Source organism: Macaca mulatta, chromosome 18, assembly GCF_049350105.2.
Source record: "Macaca mulatta isolate MMU2019108-1 chromosome 18, T2T-MMU8v2.0, whole genome shotgun sequence".
NCBI lineage: Eukaryota > Metazoa > Chordata > Mammalia > Primates > Cercopithecidae > Macaca > Macaca mulatta.
Window position 1 is genome coordinate 79,424,664 of NC_133423.1, and position 21,796 is coordinate 79,446,459.

Genomic DNA, 21,796 nt, shown 5'->3' on the forward strand with positions numbered 1-21,796 from the left:
ATATTTGCTAACTGGCCTCATGAAAGTGTGGTGCTGGACACTCTTGAAATCATTGTTACTGTCAAATTAGACATCTCCACAAATATACATGATCTGCTCAAACTGACTTTACATCTGGGAAAGGAGAAATTGTAGGTCTCTCCTACTCTGGGATATTTTTGATAGAGCAAAGGTATCCATGATGTAAATTTCCGAGATATTATAGATAAGCCCTTTGTAAAGTTACAAATAATATTCCCATAATGAGGGGGGAAAAGATTCCAAAGAAGACTGAACACTTACCAAGGGCAGGGACCGTCATTGTCACCTGCTCTGCAGTATCTGCAACTCCTAGCATATCTGGTTTACGTCTTGCCAAGTAAAGGTAATGAGGCTTCCCTGGAAGGGCCCTGAATCCATGGCCAGAAAGTTTCACAAGGAGGCAGCTAAAATAAGCAGCCACATAGCTCATGGGGAACATCAGTGTACCTCAGGGGGTTGGCATTCTGGGAGAGGTCCTCTCAGCTCAGATTTCTTTTTTGTAAACTTTCCCAGTCTGGAACTTTCCTTTCTACACTGAGCCTATCACTGTCTGCATGAGATTCAGTTTTATATGTATACATTGCATATTTAGTGTGCACAGGAGCCTATCACTGTCTGCATGAGATTCAGTTTTATATGTATACATTGCATATTTAGTGTGCACAGGACACAGCAATCAGGTGTTGCAGGGTTTGCAGAAATAAGCAAAACAACACCGTTTATGTGCTGGCCAGGAATAAGCTTACAGTCAAACAGTGCAAGAAGGGCATGATACCAGGGTCAGAACAAGCATGTTTCATCAGGGCAGCAAAAAGAGCTCACCTTTATGGAGGAGACTTTGAAGGAGTGCGGCATGTGAGATGTACTTCGAAGAATGCAAAATATCTTCAACTGGGAAGAAATGGATGGGAGGAGAACATTCTAAATAGAAGGAATGGTGCGAGTAGGAGTTTGGATCATTGGGTATGTTTGGCAATCAGGGCAAGCACTTGTCCTTCAACATAAAATATATGTGCATAGAAAAGACAGCTATAAAAGATAAGACCGGAAATGCTGGTTGGGGCCATATTTAAAAAATGGTTCTTACGTGCCTGGCCAAATAATTTTTATTTAGTTTCAGAAAGTAGTTAGAAATAGGAGATTCTTGAGCAGAACAAGTAAATGGCATTGGGATTACACATTGAGAGAGTTTTTCTGGTATTGGGATACGTAGAATGCCCATGCAGGAAGACACTGGAGCCTAAATTTAGGATTGTGGCAGAGGGACTAAGAAGTTGGAAACCACACTTTGAGAGCTACTTCAAAGACACTCCTAGCTTTGGCAAATGGTTGGGTTTTGGAGAAGGAATGGGTTGATTAAGGGAATCATAGCAGTCACATAGGAAGTCAGGAGGAGAGCAGTGGCTGTGGGGCGAAGAATTCTCTTTTAGACTTATGGTCTTTGAGGTGCTGCTAGGACCTCCAAGGGAAATGCTCACAAAAGAAGTTAAAAATCAAATTCAGAAGGCTGGGCACAGTGACCCATGCCTGTAATCCCAACACTTTTCAAGGCCAAGGCAGGAGGATCACTTGAGACCAGGAGTTCAAGACCTGGGCAGCACAGCAAGACCCCATTTCTATAAAAAATAAAAGTAGTAGCTGTGCATGGTGACATGTGCTTGTAGTCCTACTTACTCAGGAGGCTGAGGAGGGAAGATCGCTTGAGCCCAAGGGTTCAAGATTACAGTGAGCTGTGATCACGCCACTGTGCTCCAGCCTGGATGGCAGAGCAAGACCCTGTCTGTAAAAAAGAAAACAAAACAAAAACAAACAAACAAAAAACATTAAATTCAGCACATGGAGAAACAGGGCTAGAGTTACAGAATAGAAACTCATCCATGGAGGGGCAGTGACAGGAGTAGATGAAAATGCCAGGAATCCTGGGGAGGCAGAAGAGGCCAAGGACAGAGCCTTGAGATGAGATAGTCACATGTTCCTGCCCAGCCTCTGGTCCTGCTCTCCCCTCATCATGATGTCTAGAAGAACATTCTTACCAAAAAAAAATATATAAATATATATATATATTTATATATATATAAATTTATATATAAATAAATTTATATATATATAAATACACACACACAGTTTGCTAGGAGAAGCCAAGTCCAGTAAAGTTCTTCCACCTGAGATTAGAGACTTCAGTCAATATGGACAGACAATTTCATATTTTAGGAAGTTTTGTTTATTGAATTTACTTATACTAAAATGAATCTGTAGTTCTAATTTGGGAAAATGACATAGCTACTTCCTTCAGAAAAAAATAATTCTAATCTTTAGTGTTCATTCTTATTTTCTGCCCACTCCTCCTAAAATAAAAAGTTTTCAATCACTTTCTGAAACTAGAAGGAATTCAAAAGAAGAGCTAAAATATTGCAAACTTCCTTCACAGTTTATTTTTGCAGGCTGTTCTCTGAGTAGAGATGCAAAGGAAATGAATGGTTACAGTAACTGGGATGTTTGTGGTAAAAATACAATTTTTTAAACTTAGACCATTTTTCTAGGCTTTACTTCTCCCATAACTCCCATAGCTCACTGCAAGCTACGCCTCCTGGGTTCATGCCATTCTCCTGCCTCACCCTGCTGGGACTACAGGCGCCTGCCACCACACCTGGCTAATTTTTTGTAGTTTTAGTAGAGATGGGGTTTCACCGTGTTAGCCAGGATGGTCTCAATCTCCTGACCTCATGATCTGCCCGCCTCGGCCTCCCAAAGTGCTGGGATTACAGGCGTGAGCCACTGCACCCGGCCCAAATATTGTTTTCTTCTGAGAAGAATAAAAACACAGGTGATCTACAAAAAATAGACCTTGCTCTTGAGTATACAATTAACTTTTGTGTGCAAATTTTATCCTATAAATCATAGTGTGACCCATCATTGGAGGAACTCCAAAAAAAACCAAACTGTAAACCTGTAATTTCTTTTGTGTTTTCTAAAGGTCAAATGCTGCAAATACTGGCCAGATGACACAGAGATATATAAAGACATTAAAGTTACCCTCATAGAAACAGAACTACTGGCAGAATATGTGATAAGAACATTTGCTGTTGAAAAGGTAAGTTTTCATACTGCTTTTAAAAGCTATGGTCAGACACTCATGGTATCATACTAGCCTCATTAACTTATCTAGGATACTTTACACATGCTTATATCCAAATGCAGGTAGGCTCAATCCAATGGTTTCTCAAGATTGCATCTTGCCCTCTGATTCTATAATAGTTCAGTTCCATCTTTAAAACAAATCATTCTCATTTCATAAGAATCTATGTTTTGTAAGTAAACCAAAAGTTAATGTCTATTTCTTTATTTTCTTTCCCTGGTTGATTTTTTTTTTTTTTTTTTTTTTTTTGAGACAGAGTCTCGCTCTGTCGCCCAGGCTGGAGTGCAGTGGCGCGATCTCGGCTCACTGCAAGCTCCGCCTCCCGGGTTCACGCCATTCTCCTGCCTCAGCCTCCCGAGTAGCTGGGACTACAGGCACCCACAACCGCGCCCGGCTAATTTTTTGTATTTTTAGTAGAGACGGGGTTTCACCGTGGTCTTGATCTCCTGACCTTGTGATCCGCCGGCCTCGGCCTCCCAAAGTGCTGGGATTACAGGCGTGAGCCACCGCGCCCGGCCCCTGGTTGATATTGTTCTGCCCATCTCTCTTTCTTTGTTCACAGAACAAAGTTTGTTAAATTTTGATAAATGTCCTTCCAGTATGGTAAATTTCCTTCATGGTGTATGTCCATAATGCATTTCCCAGTAGGGAGTTAGTATCAGTGTTGAGACACAGGTCCTAACTCCTCCTGGAATCCCTCACTTCCTTGTGGCTTTCCAAAGCTCTGGTTTAATGTAGACTGATGGATTTTCCAGGTGGAAGTGACCTACCTGGAAACCTAAGTGACTGATCTCCATTAGACATGGGACACTCTTGCATGAACCAGCGCATTCATTCATGCTCACTCCCATACTGGTTCTCCCCTTTTGTAGTCACTGGTGTTGGGTCGGTGAATGCTCTGCTTTGATTCTGCCCTGCCTCATCCCATGTGCATGGATGGGGCTTCTTCTCTGGGAAGCACTGTAGGGCATAACAGGGAATTTCCTTATTCCCCCTCTTTCTGCTGACATAGGGAGGGGCCGGAGGTGAAGCAAACTGCAGTCCATCCAGAGAAGTGTCACAGGTAGGCTCTGGGGAAAGTGGAGGTGATGTGGCTGAGAAACACTCTGCCTTCCAAAGATCCACAGACTTTTCTATGGAGAGTTGATTCTCCATAACTGAGCCCTGCACAGCTGCCCTGGACTTAGGGATCTTGGTGTGAATTTGTTCAGCTTATACTCGTGTAATAGTAGCAGGTCTTCTTGCAAGACCTGGGTTACAGGCAGATTGCTAGGGAATTGGATTTTGGCCTTCCTCTCCACTCTATATTCTCACTGCATCGAAATGCGCTTTTTAGATGAACAAGACCAGTTTTAGGAAATCAAGGAAATTGCAACATCTGCTTATTGGCTAATTTAGTCTGATGTTTTGAACTACCTTTCCTGGTTTGCAGATCCAAATTTGTCATAGAATCACAAAGCTGGAAAGACTTTATTTTAATCTGTTTCTCATACTATTTAGCATTTTTTTTCTTAGCCTATCTTTTTTAATAAGCAGGCAGAAAGCTTGGAGACTTCAAAGAATGAGGAGTTCTGGTTGACTCAATTCAAGTTCTGAACCTCACACTTTGATGTCAATTTTTTCCTTCTTAGGCAGGATTGGGGAAAAAAACACATGGAGGATTTTTGTATGGCTGTTGGCAAGAGCACTCATGAATAACCGCATTAAAACAGCGATAAAAGACCCTCGATATTTTTTTTCTTTAAAAAAATCATCCAAAAGCCATCACTTAAACATGGAGTTTTTTGAACAATAGTCAGCTCTCTAATAAGCTGAAAATGCATCTCTGTAGCTAAAGGAAGGGTTTGTTTGTTTCTTTGCTCTTTTTTTTAACCTCTTATTGTCCTCTCCCAAATTCCCAGCTGCACAGAAATGTGTCTGAAATATCCAGTTATTTTAGTCACTAGACACCCAATGAAGAGGTGGTGGAGGGAAGAGAAGGAAGAAGGAGCTTGTTAATGCATTTGGGGAAATCAAAATGACATGTTAGTGATTTTCTAACAGGGCAATTAGAATCTTTAAGGAAAACAAATCATTAGTACTTTTGTAGAACATTTCTTGTAGGTTTTAAACTTTCTCATTATAAAGGAAGGAAGAAAACGGGTAAGCATGTACTCTGAGATGCCTGCAATTCTGATTCTATTTTGAGAGCATGTTGCATCAAGGGACCTAAAGGTGAAAATGGATTTGGGCTCTGCTCTGCAAAACAAGCAGACGCAATGCACTTTGGAACTCACGAATTCCTGCTTTGCATCTGATTGTTGTCTTTTGTTTCCCACATAGCTGATGATTCCAAGCTAAACAGATTTTAAATAATATGCGGTACCCAGAGTGTCAGAAGGGAGACACCCTGAAGTCTCCATGGATTTAGGCTGTCTGGTGAATCTACCCCTGCCTATCCTGGGAGAAACAAAGTTGACAGTGGTCACTGAATTCTCGCTACCCAGGAGCTGCCTAGGATTCAGAGAGGGCATGAGAAGATGATCCTCCTGTCTCCAAGACAGAACATGTACTATACAAGACAGAACATGTACTATACAAGACAGAACATGTACTATACAAGACAGAACATGTACTATACAAGACAGAACATGTACTATACAAGACAGAACATGACTATTCATTTCACAAGTATTTCTTAAGCGCCCACTTTGGGCCAGGGACTATTGTATGACTTGGTTCAAAATTAAGTGACTAGCTGGGCGTGGTGGCTCATGCCTGTTAATCTCCACACTTTGGGAGGCTGAGGCTAAAGGATCGCTTTAACCTGAGAGTTCAAGACTGCAGTGAACCATGATTGTGCCATTGCACTGCAGCCTGGGCAACAGAATGAGACCCTGTCTTGGGAAAAAAAAAAAAAATTAAATGACTCTCACATTTTTATATATAACATTCATGCTTGTTATAATGAAAAATCAGGAAGCAATAGTATCAAATTGGGAGGTATTTGGGCTGTGACCACTGATGGCATCTATCATGTTCTTCCCCAAATGTGTTACATTCCAAAGCAGATAAAAGGAGCCACTGCTGTGTCAATGAAAAGAATGAAAGCTGGATCAGAAGCAATTTCCTTTGCCACTTTTGTCAATAGCAAACATATTCAAGGGTGGAAGTTTAATTTTGAGAAACGTTTTCTACATTCCAGAAACTGATATTTACCTTGCTCAGAAAAAGAGTCTTAGATCAGTTGAGAGCTGTAGTTCAGGACTTGAGGTTGCTGGAACTGAAATCTAACAAAGCCAGAGAGAGAAGCACAGCCCATGCTCCCACTACCCCAAAAAACTCACCAGGATATGGAGAAAGATAGGCCCTTTTTTCCCTTTGGAATAAAATATTTATCGTCAGTAAGCTGTCCCAGTTTATATATGGGAATGCATACCACCAAAATGGATCACTCCTGCCTGGGTCATCATGCAGAAAGCTGGGGGAGCTATTTAGGGGTTTGGAGGCTGACACAGGCTCAGCTGTATGTTTCCTAATGGAGACCTTGGGACTGGCAAATGTTCCCTTGGTTTTGGTAATAAGGAATTTGGGCTCCTAACGACCTAATCAGACTACTCTGGGATCACAGAGCCTATTTAGCAGACGACAATATTGATTTGCATTTGTGAATCCCTGACTGCTTAATTCCTTAATGCTTAAACTCTGGTCAAGAATGGCATTTTCACAGAGAAATAAAGCTTCAGCATTTATGGGTTATTAAATGAAGACGTATTAACACGTGAGTGCCAAGCAAGTCTGCAGTTGTTTGCTCTTCTGCTCTTTCAAAGCACATAAAAATTCTGAATTTCTTCTTTGCTCACTAAGTATGTGTGAACAATGATTGATGGTGAAAGTGATAAGGCTAATGAGTGTTTACTTTTAAGAGACAATAAAACCAAATGCAGAAATGGTTCAGAAAATGGAATGAGAGAAGGAAGAAAGTCCAGTTTGATCCTAGATGTACATGCAGAGTTGATTCTGGTTTTGTTTTCAAAACAGTCTTTTGCTTTAAAACACAGTCTTAATATATAGGCTCATACTTAGAAAACAAAATAGACAGGTATAAATTACCTTAATTATTCTCAAAACAAAAGTAAATTAAAACCAAAAGCAAACTATAAAGTCTGTTTCTTTCTGCCTTCACTACAGTTGAGCAGCAGGCAGCTCCCCTCAATTTGTTGACCTAGCATAGAATTCCAGCAAAAATACCTTTCAATTCCCATAGTATATATTGGCTTACATGCCTGTTTGCCACAAGCAGACTGTGATGGCCATTCAAAAACATACTTCTGTAGCCCTAGCACCTCACATAATGCCTGGGGCAGTGTAATCACTCAGATTGCCAGCGATTGGATGAATGGGTAAAATATTTACCCACATTAAAAAGAGAAACCTAAGAAACAGAGCTGTAAATGCAGATGAGTTTTCTGACCTGTCTAGTTAGAAAGGTGTCCTCATTCATTCCTCCTGCAAGCATCATCTGAGCATGCTCAGTGAGTGTGCACCACTCCAGTCCCTGCTGTGAGAGGTTCCAGGATACCGGAAAACCCCAACACGGAGTTGGTATTGAGCACACAGATATCCTCTAATTCCTTCAGGCCCCCCTTCTGTGCCTCTTTCTCTACAGACTCTCACCTCACCAGACACCGTGTGATCTAAGTGAGACAAACTTTTAACATAGTCTACTTTTTAGAAAGGAATTTCAAACAACCCAACCAATTCATCCGTTTGCTGGAATTACACCTAAAAATTAACGTTTTTCCCAAACATCATCTCCCTTTCATACCCAGCCATCTTCCTAAGGGTACAATGCCTTCCACATTGTGTGTAAGATCCAAGGATGGCCTCCTTCCCCAGCAGTCCACTGTTTCCTGGCCCTAGACTTGCTACGTGAGGACTGTTTCCACTCCCCCAGCTATCCCTGCTCATTTGTGGTTTGTTTTCCCTTGTTCTCTTCCTTGTTGTGGTTAAACAACTACTGCAGAGAGGTGTGCATGAAATCCGAGAGATCAGACAGTTTCACTTCACTGGCTGGCCGGATCATGGGGTCCCCTACCATGCCACCGGCCTGCTGGGATTCGTGCGGCAAGTCAAGTCCAAGAGCCCACCCAATGCAGGCCCACTGGTGGTGCACTGCAGGTAAGCAGAGCTCCAGAGCCTCTTGAAGGAACCACAGTGGGTGATGGGTGCAGGGCCACCTTTGCGGATGATGAGTATGTTTTAGAACTTCAGAGTGGTGATGGTTGTACATTTTGGGAGCACTAAATGCCACTGGAGTGTACCTTTTTAGAGGTTTAATTTTGTATTATGTAAATTTCACCTTGATAAAATATTTAAAAAGCAGCAGCAGCAGTATGGTCCTTCTTCATCCACTGACGGACCCCCCTTTTCATTCAGTGCTGGTGCAGGGAGGACTGGCTGTTTCATCGTCATTGATATCATGTTGGACATGGCTGAAAGGGAAGGGGTCGTTGACATCTACAACTGCGTCAGGGAGCTGCGGTCACGGAGGGTGAACATGGTGCAAACAGAGGTACTCCCGCTCATCACCTAGCCTGGGGCCTTGGTCCCTGAGGTCTCTCCTGGATCTCCCCATTTCAGGGCCAAGGACACAAGGAATCCAGGCAATTATCTGTTCAAGTGATCTACCTGGCATTCCCTGTTCCTTCCCTCCCTCCCTCCCTCCATTCCTCCTTTTTGTTTTGCCTTTCATAAACAAACCAAACAAACCCACGAGTTTTCCAGGTAACAGAATCAAGAGCTCAAATTTGCACATTTTTTTCTGTGTTAAGGGACCAAAAAAAGTCCTGTTAAGTGCTCAGACTTTCAATACCATTGCCTTTTATTCTATCTTTTAAACTAGCTGGTAACCAGAGCAAGACCACTCCTGAGAAGAGTGCCTGAAGGGCTATCTCTGTGCACGTTGTTCTTCTCCCGGGGTCCTGGGCAGAGCAGAAGCCTCCTGACCCTAAAGATCCTGCCCAGTGTCTGGCGTCGTGGGGATCTGCCCATTTTGTGAAGCACTCTATATGTCTGTGCTAACTAGTAACTCTTTAAGTGGAAGTTCAAGGTATATGGGGAATTTCCATTTTTCCAGAAGCAATATTACATCCTGCTCTTAGGACATTCATATTTTTACTCATATTTGATTGTTTTAAGTAGGCGTCACACCCACCACCTGGAAAATGATTCACGAAGTGAAGTGAAGAAGAAGGAAGAACCCCTTCCATTTAGATTGTGCATTTAAGTTTATGAAAGCCTCTGGGAAACCTAATCCCATTTTTTTTTAGCTAACACAAAAATAACAGAAACTGTAAATGCTGCTTTCATGGGCCCTTTTCCTTAGAAAGGGGATACTGTGTTTGAAAGATAATCATAATAATTTATCTTTTAATATACTTTATAGTTAATCAATGTTGCCACTCCCATTTCTCACTTGGATCTTCTTTTTTCAGGTATTTAGTGGTAGTGTGCTGTTTTTGGGAATCAATCTGTTGGACAAGAGGTTGCTGAAAAAAATAATTAAAAGTCCCATTTATGTATAGAAATCAACCAAATTAGCTGTAATAAGAGGCTTTTTAAACTTTTCATATAACTAAAAATAATAAATATGATAAGACTCCAACAATGAATTTTAAGAAAAGTCAGTGCCAAATCAGTTAGAGGCCCTGTGTTTACACTGTGTACTCACTGAACATATATATGAGAACAGCTCTCTGTACCTCTAAGAGCTTTCATAATCATCATATTAACTTTTATGTTCTGAAATAAGAACTTCTAAGTACTTTCATGTTCTGAATTAAGAACTTCAGAACTTTTTGTCTTCATAGTAATGCCAAGTTTTTCTGGACCTTCTTTGCACTATTGTTTTGATCAGCAAATCCTACCATAGATAAAATTCTGCTCATTCCTCATGTGAAATACTGAGTTCCCAGTGAGTAGGATCAGAATGACAGTGGTCTTTAGCCACAGTTTTCATGGTGCCGCAGTGCGTGTGGTGGTTTGTATTGGGTCTGATTGGTTTTAATCAATCTATAATATTTGGCATTGTGACCCGGTCTCCTAGCACTTGAGCCCTTGAACTGTGTTTCTCTCTGGAGGAATTGTCTCCACTCTCTTGATGATGTGAGGCTAAAATTGATACTGTCTTTCCTCTTCCTCTGGTTCTCTAAAGTTAGTAACTTGTTCCATCTCCTTCTCCAGGAGCAGTATGTGTTTATCCACGATGCGATCCTGGAAGCCTGTCTTTGCGGGGACACCTCTGTGCCGGCTTCCCAAGTTAGGTCTCTGTATTATGACATGAACAAACTGGATCCACAGACAAACTCGAGCCAGATTAAAGAGGAATTCCGGGTAAGTGATGCCTGAGGCAGGGGCACTGCACGGTGACTTGCTCCTCAAGAAGGATTTCAAGGTCAGCACCTGAGTCAGCCCTTGAATCACAGGTTCCTCGGCCTCCACAGCACTGGTGGCATTGAGGGCTGGGTAACTCTTGTTGGCATGTGCTGTTCTACAGGATGTTTAGCAGCAACCCAGAGCTCTACCCAAGAGACGCCTATGGCGTCACCACCACACAAAAACACGTGTAGACATTGCCAGGTGTCCCCGCAGTGGACAGAAATACCTGGTTGAGAACCACTAGTCTAACAGCCATTTCTACCCCTCCCGTCTGAAAGCAGACACGGAGCAGTCAGTCCCCAACACCATGGCTCCTTGTCCACAGCATAACCACGCGCAGTCACGCCACGGAAGTGTGTGTTAGGAAGACTTTCCAACCAAGGGCTCTCCATTGTATTCCTCACATTTGCATTTTGTCCAAATGTACCTGACTCAAGGCCAGACTCCTCCCCCGTCTCTGACCTCCCAAATCCCCAGATGTCCCACTCCACTGGGACTTGAGGGCTCTTAATCGGAGGGACCCACAGTGGCCCATATATCTCTGCCTCTGACCCCTGTGTCTGATGGGCACCGTCCGTGGACAAAATCCAAGGAGCGGAAGAAATCCAACTCGAACTGGGGAGGGCTGCGGAGGGGAGGGGAGGGCTGCGGAGGGGAGGGGAGGGGAGGGCTGCGGAGGGGAGGGGAGGGCTGCGGAGGGGAGGGGAGGGCTGCGGAGGGGAGGGCTCTGGAGGGGAGGGGAGGGCTGCGGAGGGGAGGGCTAGGGCTGCGGAGGGGAGGGGAGGGGAGGGCTGCGGAGGGGAGGGGAGGGCTGCGGAGGGGAGGGCTAGGGCTCCGGAGGGGAGGGGAGGGCTCCGGAGGGGAGGGGAGGGCTGCGGAGGGGAGGGGAGGGCTGCGGAGGGGAGGGGAGGGCTGCGGAGGGGAGGGGAGGGCTCCGGAGGGGAGGGCTCTGGAGGGGAGGGGAGGGCTGCGGAGGGGAGGGCTAGGGCTGCGGAGGGGAGGGGAGGGCTCCGGAGGGGAGGGGAGGGCTGCGGAGGGGAGGGGAGGGCTGCGGAGGGGAGGGGAGGGCTCCGGAGGGGAGGGGAGGGCTGCGGAGGGGAGGGGAGGGCTCCGGAGGGGAGGGGAGGGCTGCGGAGGGGAGGGGAGGGCTGCGGAGGGGAGGGGAGGGCTCCGGAGGGGAGGGCTCTGGAGGGGAGGGGAGGGCTGCGGAGGGGAGGGCTAGGGCTGCGGAGGGGAGGGGAGGGCTCCGGAGGGGAGGGGAGGGCTGCGGAGGGGAGGGGAACGTCTTGCAGTCAGCCACAGGAAGTGTGCATCTTTCCAGAACTACACGTGAGAGGAGTCCACTGCCAAGTCTTCTTGTCCTCACGTGCCTTTCTTTTCTCACGTAGACCCTAAACATGGTGACGCCAACGCTGCGAGTGGAGGACTGCAGCATCGCGCTGTTGCCCCGGAACCATGAGAAAAACCGGTGCATGGACATCCTGCCCCCGGACCGCTGCCTGCCCTTCCTCATCACCATCGACGGGGAGAGCAGCAACTACATCAACGCTGCCCTCATGGACGTGAGTGCCCTGCTTCGCGCACGGGTCCGAGGCTGGGGTGACTGGACTGGGGAGGCTGCAGAACAGGCGTGGGTCTTCCTCTTGTGCTCACCAGCCCTTTTGTTTTTTAAGACACAAACTTTTGTTTCCAACAAAAAATAGATTTCAGATTCCACGTATGTTTTTGTGTCAGGGCTGATATCCTTGGTTTCTCAGGGACCACCAGGCCAGAAGTATCGATAAATGCAACATGGCACAGTTGCCTCTGAGCGCTGAGATTTTTAATCTGCTGGGCGGGGAGCAGGGGACAGCTGTGAAGTCACCATGGCAGGAAAATGGGTTAATCGGTTTGCAGCATTATTTTAGTTCATTTTCCTGTAATTTAGCCTGTAGTTAACTTAGGGGAAAGCGCAACTCATTACTTCCCATCAGTCTGTTTACTTGTTGCTATTCAGTTGATGGAAAGAGTGAATGGGTGTGTTCTCTGCTAACGTGGAAATTTTAATTCTATTGGTGTCATATCATAAAAGGTACCTAAAGTTTTCTGAAGCTCTTCAGAGCTGTAAAAAAAGTAGATGTATTCTTTATGGCAGAAATAAGAACACTGTCATACATACAAATTGCTACCCAACAAGTTTTAGAAAAAGCAGAACTTTTAATTATGTGTAATTTTAAAAGTAAAGTTAAATTTTCTCCATCAAGATAATTATGTATAGATTCGATGTTGCTGCTCTACCAGAAATTTTCTAAAAATTGATAAGAGATACTAATTAAGTTTTCTTGGTATCAAAGTAAGACTTTTATCACTATTATTCTGCAGAGAAGTTTGTATTTAGTCTATGTTGGTGCTGACAATGGTGACAGAATTCAACACCTGTTAAACATGTTCAGTGTTTTGTGCCACAAGTTTCCTTCTGCATGAAATAACTTAGCTTCTTCTCTTCCCATTTTCCTGAGTATATTTGGAGCATTCTTGTTTGTGTTTGCAGAGCTATAAACAGCCTTCAGCTTTTATAGTCACCCAGCATCCTTTGCCAAACACAGTGAAAGACTTTTGGAGACTGGTCCTGGATTATCACTGCACATCCGTCGTTATGCTAAATGATGTGGATCCTGCCCAGGTGAGACCCGGACTTCTTACAGTCAGAGCTAGTGCCGGGGGGTCAAGTTTGTTTGCACCTGAGCAGTGCAGGCCCTGGTGCCAGGTCTCAAGTGCCGGTTGAAGTTGAGAACTGGGGATGCTGAACACAAAGGTTAAAAATCAGACGGAGTTAGGGGTTAGAAAGTCAGTTGAAACCAGAAATACAGGCTGAAATCATAGATGGTTGAGGTGACAGGGCAAGACAGGGCCAAAAGTTGAGCTGTTCCTGAAAGATGGAAATATCCACTGGAGGTTGACAAGGTCGCAGACCGAGTCAGGGCTCAGCAGGAACCTGAACATCGCAGAGCAAGCAGATCAGAGGACAGTGGAGAAGGGAAGATAGCATTTGACACAGCCCCTGATCCCATTCCTGGAGCAACTCTGTGCTTCCTGGCATGGCTCACTGGGAGCTTACAGGTAGAGATTGTCATGCAGGGTGACAGTGTTGGGATGACAGCGGAGACAGGCAAGCAATTTTAAGGCACAGCAATTAGTTTTCTCAATGCTTTGGTAAATATATTAAAAAGAAATAATACTGGGACTTGGAGATAAGAGAAGTTTGGAATGATAGATGGGGCTTTTGCATAGTTACTCTTAAACATTAAAGAGAAAGAATTGGACAGCGATGACTCAATGTTAGTAATAGGGTTAGACACATTTTCTTGAAGCAGGTTGTCAGGCAAGCATTAGCGCAGTGGCCCTTTAGGAGATGAATTCATTGCTTTGGGATGTGCCTATACCAGTCATAGACAACCATCATGACAGTAGGCATTATGGGAAGTTTGACCTTAGCGTGTTTTAAGAAACAACTTGTTCTGGAACTGAATTAATTTCCTGTCCAGTAGACACAAATTCTTTCTTTTTCTTAAAAACAAACAAACAAAAACAAAACAAAAAAAAGGTCTGAAGCATTTCAGCATCCCAACTGGACATCATGGCCAGATTTTTCCTTCCTACAATCTATTTTCTTGCCATCGTCCAACCATAAATGGCATGGACATTCAATTCAGTTCTATAAGGTTTTTAATTATGTCTGAGGCACTGCATTATATAGTAAAGCTCTCGCCTGAAAGCTGGTTAATGAAATAATAATGATAATCTTTGTTCTTATCCAGTCCTTTTGGCTTAAGAAGCTTAAATATTTTAAAACTCTTCCCCATTGATGCTCTGAGAAGGTTAGCTTACGGTCATTTATAAAGACAAGCAGACACCACGGTTTGGGAAGCTTCAAAGACTCAACTCAAAATAGAACCAAGGATCCTGATTTTCTACCTTACAGTGGCATGGCTGAAATTTCACTAATTCTAGAGTCTTAAGTCACAGACACTTACAGAATAAGGGACTTCTTCCTTATTTAGAATCATTATGGTTTTTTTCTTTATGTGAATCCTGAAATGTGGAGATATTTTTGTTTGTATTAGTGAACAAGACATCAGTGATTCTAGTGTGTTCTTTTTGAACAACTGCATTGGAATTCTAAAGCCGCATCTAAACCCGAACTATCTGGACTCAAACCAAGCCTTGGCTGGCTCATGGGTAAGAGAGACAAAAAGACTCCAGTTCTATTCAGCAGACAGAGCTGATTTTCAGAGTGAGAGAAAAGAGGCTCCTGGGATTCAGTCTTTTAGCCAACACTAAACTGAGCATTTGAATGTAAAGGCTTTGCAATTCTACAAGAATAGCACTCAACGATTTTAAGTATTTATAGGTCCGGTTCACGGACGTGTTATGCACCATTTAAGCCATTTTCTACATGGTTTACTTGGGCAGAGCATAGAATGCAACGTGCCAAGAGGCAAGCACAAGCCGCGTCACTCATACTTCTTTGGTGTAAGTGGCAAGCTTTTGGTCAGGAGCTTGAACGAAGAAAGCAAGCAGAAAGCAGAGTACGTTCAGGCAGTAGAAAAATGGGCAGAACGGTTCAAATGTGCATGTTACAGCTTTTATTAATATCTTGGCTTCCCATCATAATGCCTGTTAATTTTAACAGTGGGTACCCTTGGGCATCAAAAAGAAAATAAACATCAGCATGCCATTATTTGACAAGGCGGTTTTATAACTTGTCACCAGGAAGTGCTGGTGAGGGAGGAAATATTTCATGGAAGCATTATTTAAAAATAAATAAATGTAATTTTTAAAATACTATCAGCTTAGCTAACATAAAAAGCACGCTTGGTTACCCTACTCTCATTCTTACTTATAAAATCCCACCTTAACTGTTCTGTGATGGAGAGAGAGACATTGCCGTTTCGGCTGACCCACTGCTCACTGAAAACTATCCTGCAATCTTGGGTATAAATCAACCTTAGCAACCTTTGACAATGAGATTTTAGATCCTTTGGAAAATAGAAATCATCTAGAAATTCAACCAGTGGATCCTCCTTTTGTGACACATCATTCTGCACAAAATTAGGTGTTGTCTTCCTCTGCTCTTGGCCCAGTATAGAAACAGGTTATATAATAAAGCAGTTCTCTCCTTGCCTTTCCGTAGGCCACCTGTCCCTCAGCTAAATCAGAAAGATAAAACTTAGATGCAGCCGGGCGCGTTGGCTCACACCTGTCATCCCAGCACTTTGGGAGACCGAGGTGGGCGGATCATGAGGTCAAGAGATTGAGACCATCCTGGCCAACATGGTGAAACCCCCTCTCTGGTAAAAATACAAAAATTAGCCGGGCGTGGTGGCACGTGCCGGTAGTCCCAACCACTCGGGAGGCTGAGGCAGAAGAATCGCTTGAATCCAGGAGGTTGCGGTGAGCCGAGATCTTACCACTGCACTCCAGCCTGGCAACAGAGCGAGCTTGTGTCTCAAAAAAAAAAAAAAAAAAAAAAAAAAAAAAAAAAAAAGTAGATGCTACTTAAAAAAAAGTCATAGGAATAAGAAGTCCCTGTAATTTCAAACTTTAAATGCCTATTAAGGTTTCGGGGCTTTACGAAGGGTTTTTGAAGAGAAAAGTCTTAGCAGTTCTTCCTTCCTGACTGTTTCCAAGGGTAGGAATTTTGTGGGCTGCTAGCTAATAAGCACCTTCATAAGCCACCATGCTCAGCACCACTCCTACTGCACTGAGTTGTGCATTTACATTCATGCAAAAGTTCTAGTTACTCGGTATCAACAATAGCTAGAGTTTGAGGCTCTAGGAAATTGCTTTCTTAATTAGGCCACTTCCAGGTAAAACAGCAAAGCATTTACTCTTACAACAGATTTGCTAGATCTGAGCTGCAAGGGTTTGGACTGGAACATAAAAATGCAACCCAACAATGTTATCAGTTCCAAACCTTGTCACAAAATAGCCTTATTCCCAATAGTGGTTATAAAATCCACTCGCAGTCCCAGCCAGCAGAGCATGGAGATCTGGGCATTAAGACTTGTATAGCCATCTTGAGTACCTTACATCCTGGGGTGGCACCTGGTGCCTCTCCCTGGGGCCTGATGAGAGTTCCTTTCACCATGCAAAAGGGGACATGGCGACTGCCATTCACATGACCTCATAGGAAAGCAGAATTACTCATGGCTAAAAGGTGCTTTCTGAGAAAATGAAGGAAAAAGTCCCAGGAAAAGGACAGGTGGAGTTGAGGAATCAGCCAGCAAGGAAGTCCAAAAGCCTACATTGCTGGGAGGAGAAGAGAGAAAGAAAAGAAAACAAAGAGAGTCAGTGAAGTCTTCAGAATTCCTGAATGATGTCTCCAAACACAGCATCCCACACCTGTAATCCCAGCCAGCCATCTGGGAGGCTGAGGCAGGAGGATCACTGGAGAAGAGGGATTCAAAACCAGCCTGGGCAACATAACGAGATCCCTGTCTCTCCAAAAATACAAAAATTAGCCAGGCATGGTAGCACACACCTGTGGCCCCAGCTACTTGAGAGGTTTAGGGGCAAGAGTTGCTTGAGCCCAGGAGTTTAAGGCTGCAGTCAGCCATGATCACACCACTGCACTTTAGCTGGGGAGACAGAGCAAGACCCTATCTCTTAAAAAAAAAAAAAAAAAAGATTACTGAATGTCAGTACTAACCTTATCCAAACTGTTGGGAGTAAATTTCCTCTTTTAATTAACCCTGTGTTTATATGTTTTGAATTCAGTTGTGTCCACAGTACTGGCCAGAAAACGGAGTACACAGACACGGCCCCATCCAGGTGGAATTTGTCTCTGCTGACCTAGAAGAGGACATCATCAGCAGGATATTCCGTATTTACAATGCAGCCAGAGTAAGAGACGGGCCCATCGTGCCTGTGATTATGGCTTCATTTATTTTCTCACTCATTGACTATTTGGAGCACTTACTCTATGTCAGTCACTGTTCCAAGAGTTTGGAATATGTCAGTGAACCAAAAAAGCACAAATTCCTGACCTTACGGAGCTTACATTATAACAGGGGCAGTATTTAGAAAGTAGTGATACTTATTAAAGCACAGCAAGGCAGACTTTATTCAAGACCATCATGATAGTTGCAGGGACCCCTGTCACAGGACCTTGCAGTGGACGAGAGAGAGTGGGCTCAACTCCGAGTATGGCATGGGTAGGCAGGAATTTCTAGCCAACAGGCAGGGTGGGGGTCCGTGGATGGAAAATTACTAAGGGGAGGCATCAAGACTGATCCCTGGCTAAACTGACCTAACAGGATTCTGGCTGAAGGCAGGCCCTCAGCTGTCTGGCTGAAGACATACCTGGGGAATGGTGGAGGATGAGGAACCTGATCAGATACCAAATATGATCAGACATTGAGGGTGGGTGGTTCTTGCCACGGTGACTTAGCAGAAATTGCTAAAACTGGATTTTACAAGGAAGTTCATGGATAGGCCTAGGAGAAGGTTCAGGAGCCTGGCGAAAGTTTGGTCAAGCAACGAATTATTGTCAGAAATCAGACAATAAATAACAGATACAATAACAGATGCAGTAAGTTAGGAAGTGACAAATTCTACAGGAAAATCAGCAGGGGGGTTAGAAAGTGCTAGGGCCTTGCACAGCGGAAGCACGCTCTGTTGTAAGCATGCGTGCCCTATGAGCCACGACGGAGGAGGCCAGAGGGCACTGAGGCTCTCTGGGGAGGCAGCTTTCTAGGCAGAAGGAAGGTTCAGTGCAGAGGCCCCAAGATGTGTTCGCCAGTGTGAGTGCCAGGACAGCAAGGAGGTGCGTGGCCCAGGCTCAGGAGCAGAGGCAAGAGTAGCTGATTGGGAGTGAGCAGTTCACCTAGAAGGACAGTGGCCTGGGGTCCCCAGGTCGAAGGGCCTGGCAGTCACTGTCAGCATTTGGGCTTTTGCTTTGAAGGAAATAAGGAGCCATTCCAGAGTTTTGAGTGCAAGAATCCAGTGGTGTAATTACATTTTAAAAGGAGCACTCTGGCTCCTGGGTTGAGAATAGACTGGAGGAGAGAGGCATCAGGAGGCTGTTGGGATAAGGAGAGATGACAGTGATGGGAAAGGAGATTATGGTGAGACGGGAGAGAGCAGGAGTGGAGGTCATGAGAAGGGGAAGGTTCTGGTATTTTCTGAAGGTAGAGCCAGCACAATCCCAGGGAATGGAGGGGACTCAAGGTTCCTGTCCTGAGAGCTAGGATGATGGAATGGATACTGACTGAGTTGTTGCCGAGGCTGCCTGTGTAACCGGATTGTTTGGGGGTGGGGGGCATTATGGAGAGAGGATCAGAAGCTCAATTGTAGACATACTAGGTTTGGGATGACTGTTAGGCCCCTAAGTGGGAATATCAGGTAGGCCTTTGAAAATATAAGGGTGAAATTCAAGAGAGAGGGCTGAACCAGATATATGAATTTATGACTCATTGGGATATTGGTAATATCTAAAGCCATGAGCATCAGTGAAATCAAATGAGAGGCAGCAGAAGAGGAAGCGCCCTAGGGATTGAGCCTGGTGGCTTCTGGGAGAAGGGGAGACTGAGGCAGAGAGAGCAGGAGGGAGGGACTGCTGTGGGAGAAGGACCAGCCAGTGAGGAAAGCATGTTGACAAGAAGAGAGTGTCACCCGTGTTAGATGCCGCTGAAGGCCACAGAAGATATAGTCCAGGTGATTTAGCCATGGCCGGATTAAAGCTGTTTTCATGTTTCTACCATAAGCTAAGTAACACTTTTTTGAATTCTGCAATTCTATTTCGCTATGACTAAGGATTAATTAACTTGCTATCTTAGCAAGATTCAACATCAATAAGCAAAACCGTGTTATGCTCACAGGAAGCAGTGTTCTCTGTCTTCACACTGAGCTCACAGACATCTCCAGGTTTTAAGTTATTCATTACCTGTAATTTACCTGTAATTGAAGTTATTTTACCGCTTAACATGACAATGTGGTCAGTGCTTATGCTGTGTTATTTTTCTCTTGGCTTTTGCAGAATGGGAAGCATTCTGCCTCACTCGTATTTGTCTGGCCTGTCATTTAAAACCCCTGGTTGTTTTTAACTGCTCGAGATTAAAAACCGTAACTCTTCAGGCCAGCAGAAGCCACCTTGGTAATTTGTAGGCAGGACTCGCCTTTAATAATGGGAAGATCAAGTGGGTGGAAGGAGCCCGCTGGAATTCAGTAAATAATGCCTGTTTTCCTTCCACTCCCTGATTGTCGCCTGGTTCTTTGTAGCCCCAAGACGGATATCGGATGGTGCAGCAATTCCAGTTCCTGGGCTGGCCGATGTACAGGGACACACCAGTGTCCAAGCGCTCCTTCTTGAAGCTCATTCGCCAGGTGGACAAATGGCAAGAGGAGTACAACGGCGGGGAAGGCCGCACTGTTGTGCACTGCTTGTAAGTGCCTGACAGAGCTCTTCATTTAAGAACAGCCAGACCCCACACTCGCTCTCGCCCCCTGTTTCTCTGTCTTTTGTTTCACTAGAAATGGAGAAGAAATAAGTAGGTCTAGGTGACGGGGTGGTCATGACACTCAGTGAGGGATTGGTTGGCTTTTCAGGAAACAGGATATGCACATCCTTCATTTGGATGGTGTGCCACTGCTGTATAAACAAGCACTGGCCTTTTGATTAGGAGCCCTCTCCCCTGAAAAAAAAAAAAAAAAAAAAAAAAAAACATCGGCTCTTGAGATCCAATTGTTAAGCTTTCAGGAATTTTCTGAGCTGGGTCTTCAACTGTTGGTAACTTGAATTCATCCATGGTAGAAGGATTTACATCATGGAAATCAACAAATGCTACAACTCAGGGCTCCATCCCACCAGCCAAAGCCAGTTTACCATCACATTGTTTGATTATTCAATTGGAAATCATGTCAGAGGTCTCAGAGGAACGGGTGTGTGTGTGTGCACGTGCGTGCGCACTTTTTGGGAGAATGTGTATATTGGGAGGATTTGGTTACAGCCAGTGTCCCCAAAACGGGGCTTCCAGGCCAGCAGATTTTGCAGGTGCTAAATGTGGGCACCTCTGCTCCACATGGCTCCCAGCCTTACCTGCACATTCAGAATTATTTGAGGAGCTTTAAATGAAAACACAAAACACAAAAAAAAAGCCCACACCCAGGCCACACCCCAACCAATTAAATGAAAATCTCTGGCAGTCGGGCCCACACCGGGGTGTGTTTTTAAAACGCCTGGTGATTTCAATGTGCTGAGATAATAAGGTTGAGAGCCACGGAATAGAGACTGCCACGCTTCTCAAAGCACTTTTACCTGCATTTTCTCCTTGGCAATGATATGTAGCTAATCAACCAGCTGGAATCGGCTTAATAGAACAGGCAATTAGAAAGTCATGGCAGTTAAGGAAGATGCTTAGAGAATTGGGGGAAATTTAAAGTATACGCGTATGTCACTTTTCAGTGAAGTATCATTAGAAGTACACACCGAGATCTCTCTTAAATTGAAGGCAAAATATTCACTCCGGGTAGTTCAAGCCTAGTTAAAGTTGCAGACCTGGCTCAGGGCGTGGGTTACTCTCCAGTCAATGCCCTTGTCTGATGCAATGCCACCTCCTACCCTGGGCCTGCGAGGTCTCCCGGGAAGCCCAGGACTCTGCCTGCCTCTCAGCAATCAAAACACGATAGTGTCTCATCCTGCAGGAAACTAATATTCCTTTGGAAAGAGCTGTAAGAACTACCCACAGTTGTCTTCAACCAAAAGTTCCAATCTTTTGTCCTCTAAAAAGCAGTTTATCAACCTCACCTTTCTCTAGTTGCTGTCATCCCCACTTTCTTCTCCTGGACCCAGTGCATTAAAAAATCTCTATCGGCCGTGCACAGCGGCTCACACCTGTAGTCCCAGCACTTTGGGAGGCCAAGGCGGGCGGATCACAAGGTCAGGAGATCAAGACTATCCTGGCTAACATGGTGAAACCTTGTCTCTACTTAAAATACAAAAAATTAGCCAGGCATGGTGGCAGGCACCTGTAGTCCCAGCTACTCAGGAGGCTGAGGCAAGAGAATGACATGAACCCGGGAGACGGAGCTTGCGGTGAGCCAAGATTACACCACTGCACTCAGGCCTGGGGGACACAGCGAGACTCCATCTCAAAAAAAAAAAAAAATCTCTATCAAGAAAACGACAAAAAAAATTCATTAGCAGTCCACATCCCTATTTTTATTTCTCTTCAATCCAGA

At 44.5% G+C, this 21,796-nt stretch overlaps 1 protein-coding gene and 1 long non-coding RNA gene across 52 annotated transcripts in view; one reads left to right on the forward strand and one right to left on the reverse strand.

The window, feature by feature from the left end:
- PTPRM (protein tyrosine phosphatase receptor type M) overlaps positions 1 to 21,796 on the forward strand; it is an 829,686-nt gene that overhangs the window by 790,211 nt on the left and 17,679 nt on the right. For 29 of the 50 annotated variants that reach the window (XM_077975155.1, XM_077975158.1, XM_077975159.1 and 26 more), the window contains 8 exons: positions 2,996 to 3,112; positions 8,163 to 8,317; positions 8,576 to 8,711; positions 10,382 to 10,531; positions 11,965 to 12,138; positions 13,107 to 13,238; positions 17,336 to 17,461; positions 19,838 to 20,001. In XM_077975155.1, the coding sequence (XP_077831281.1) occupies positions 2,996 to 3,112; positions 8,163 to 8,317; positions 8,576 to 8,711; positions 10,382 to 10,531; positions 11,965 to 12,138; positions 13,107 to 13,238; positions 17,336 to 17,461; positions 19,838 to 20,001 (1,154 nt within the window). Of the gene's footprint in view, positions 1 to 2,995; positions 3,113 to 4,169; positions 4,221 to 8,162; positions 8,318 to 8,575; positions 8,712 to 10,381; positions 10,532 to 11,964; positions 12,139 to 13,106; positions 13,239 to 17,335; positions 17,462 to 19,837; positions 20,002 to 21,796 lie in introns of all 50 variants that reach the window. The other 21 variants (XM_077975162.1, XM_077975163.1, XM_077975160.1 and 18 more) reach the window with 1 other exon arrangement.
- LOC144336488 (uncharacterized) lies at positions 5,315 to 7,895 on the reverse strand. Of its 2 annotated transcripts, none has more exons than XR_013408336.1 (2): positions 5,773 to 7,895; positions 5,315 to 5,708 (listed from the first exon to the last, which is right to left on the reverse strand). It is a non-coding gene; the product is annotated as an uncharacterized LOC144336488 (long non-coding RNA). The 2 variants fall into 2 exon arrangements; XR_013408335.1 differs by having other exon boundaries at positions 5,794 to 7,302.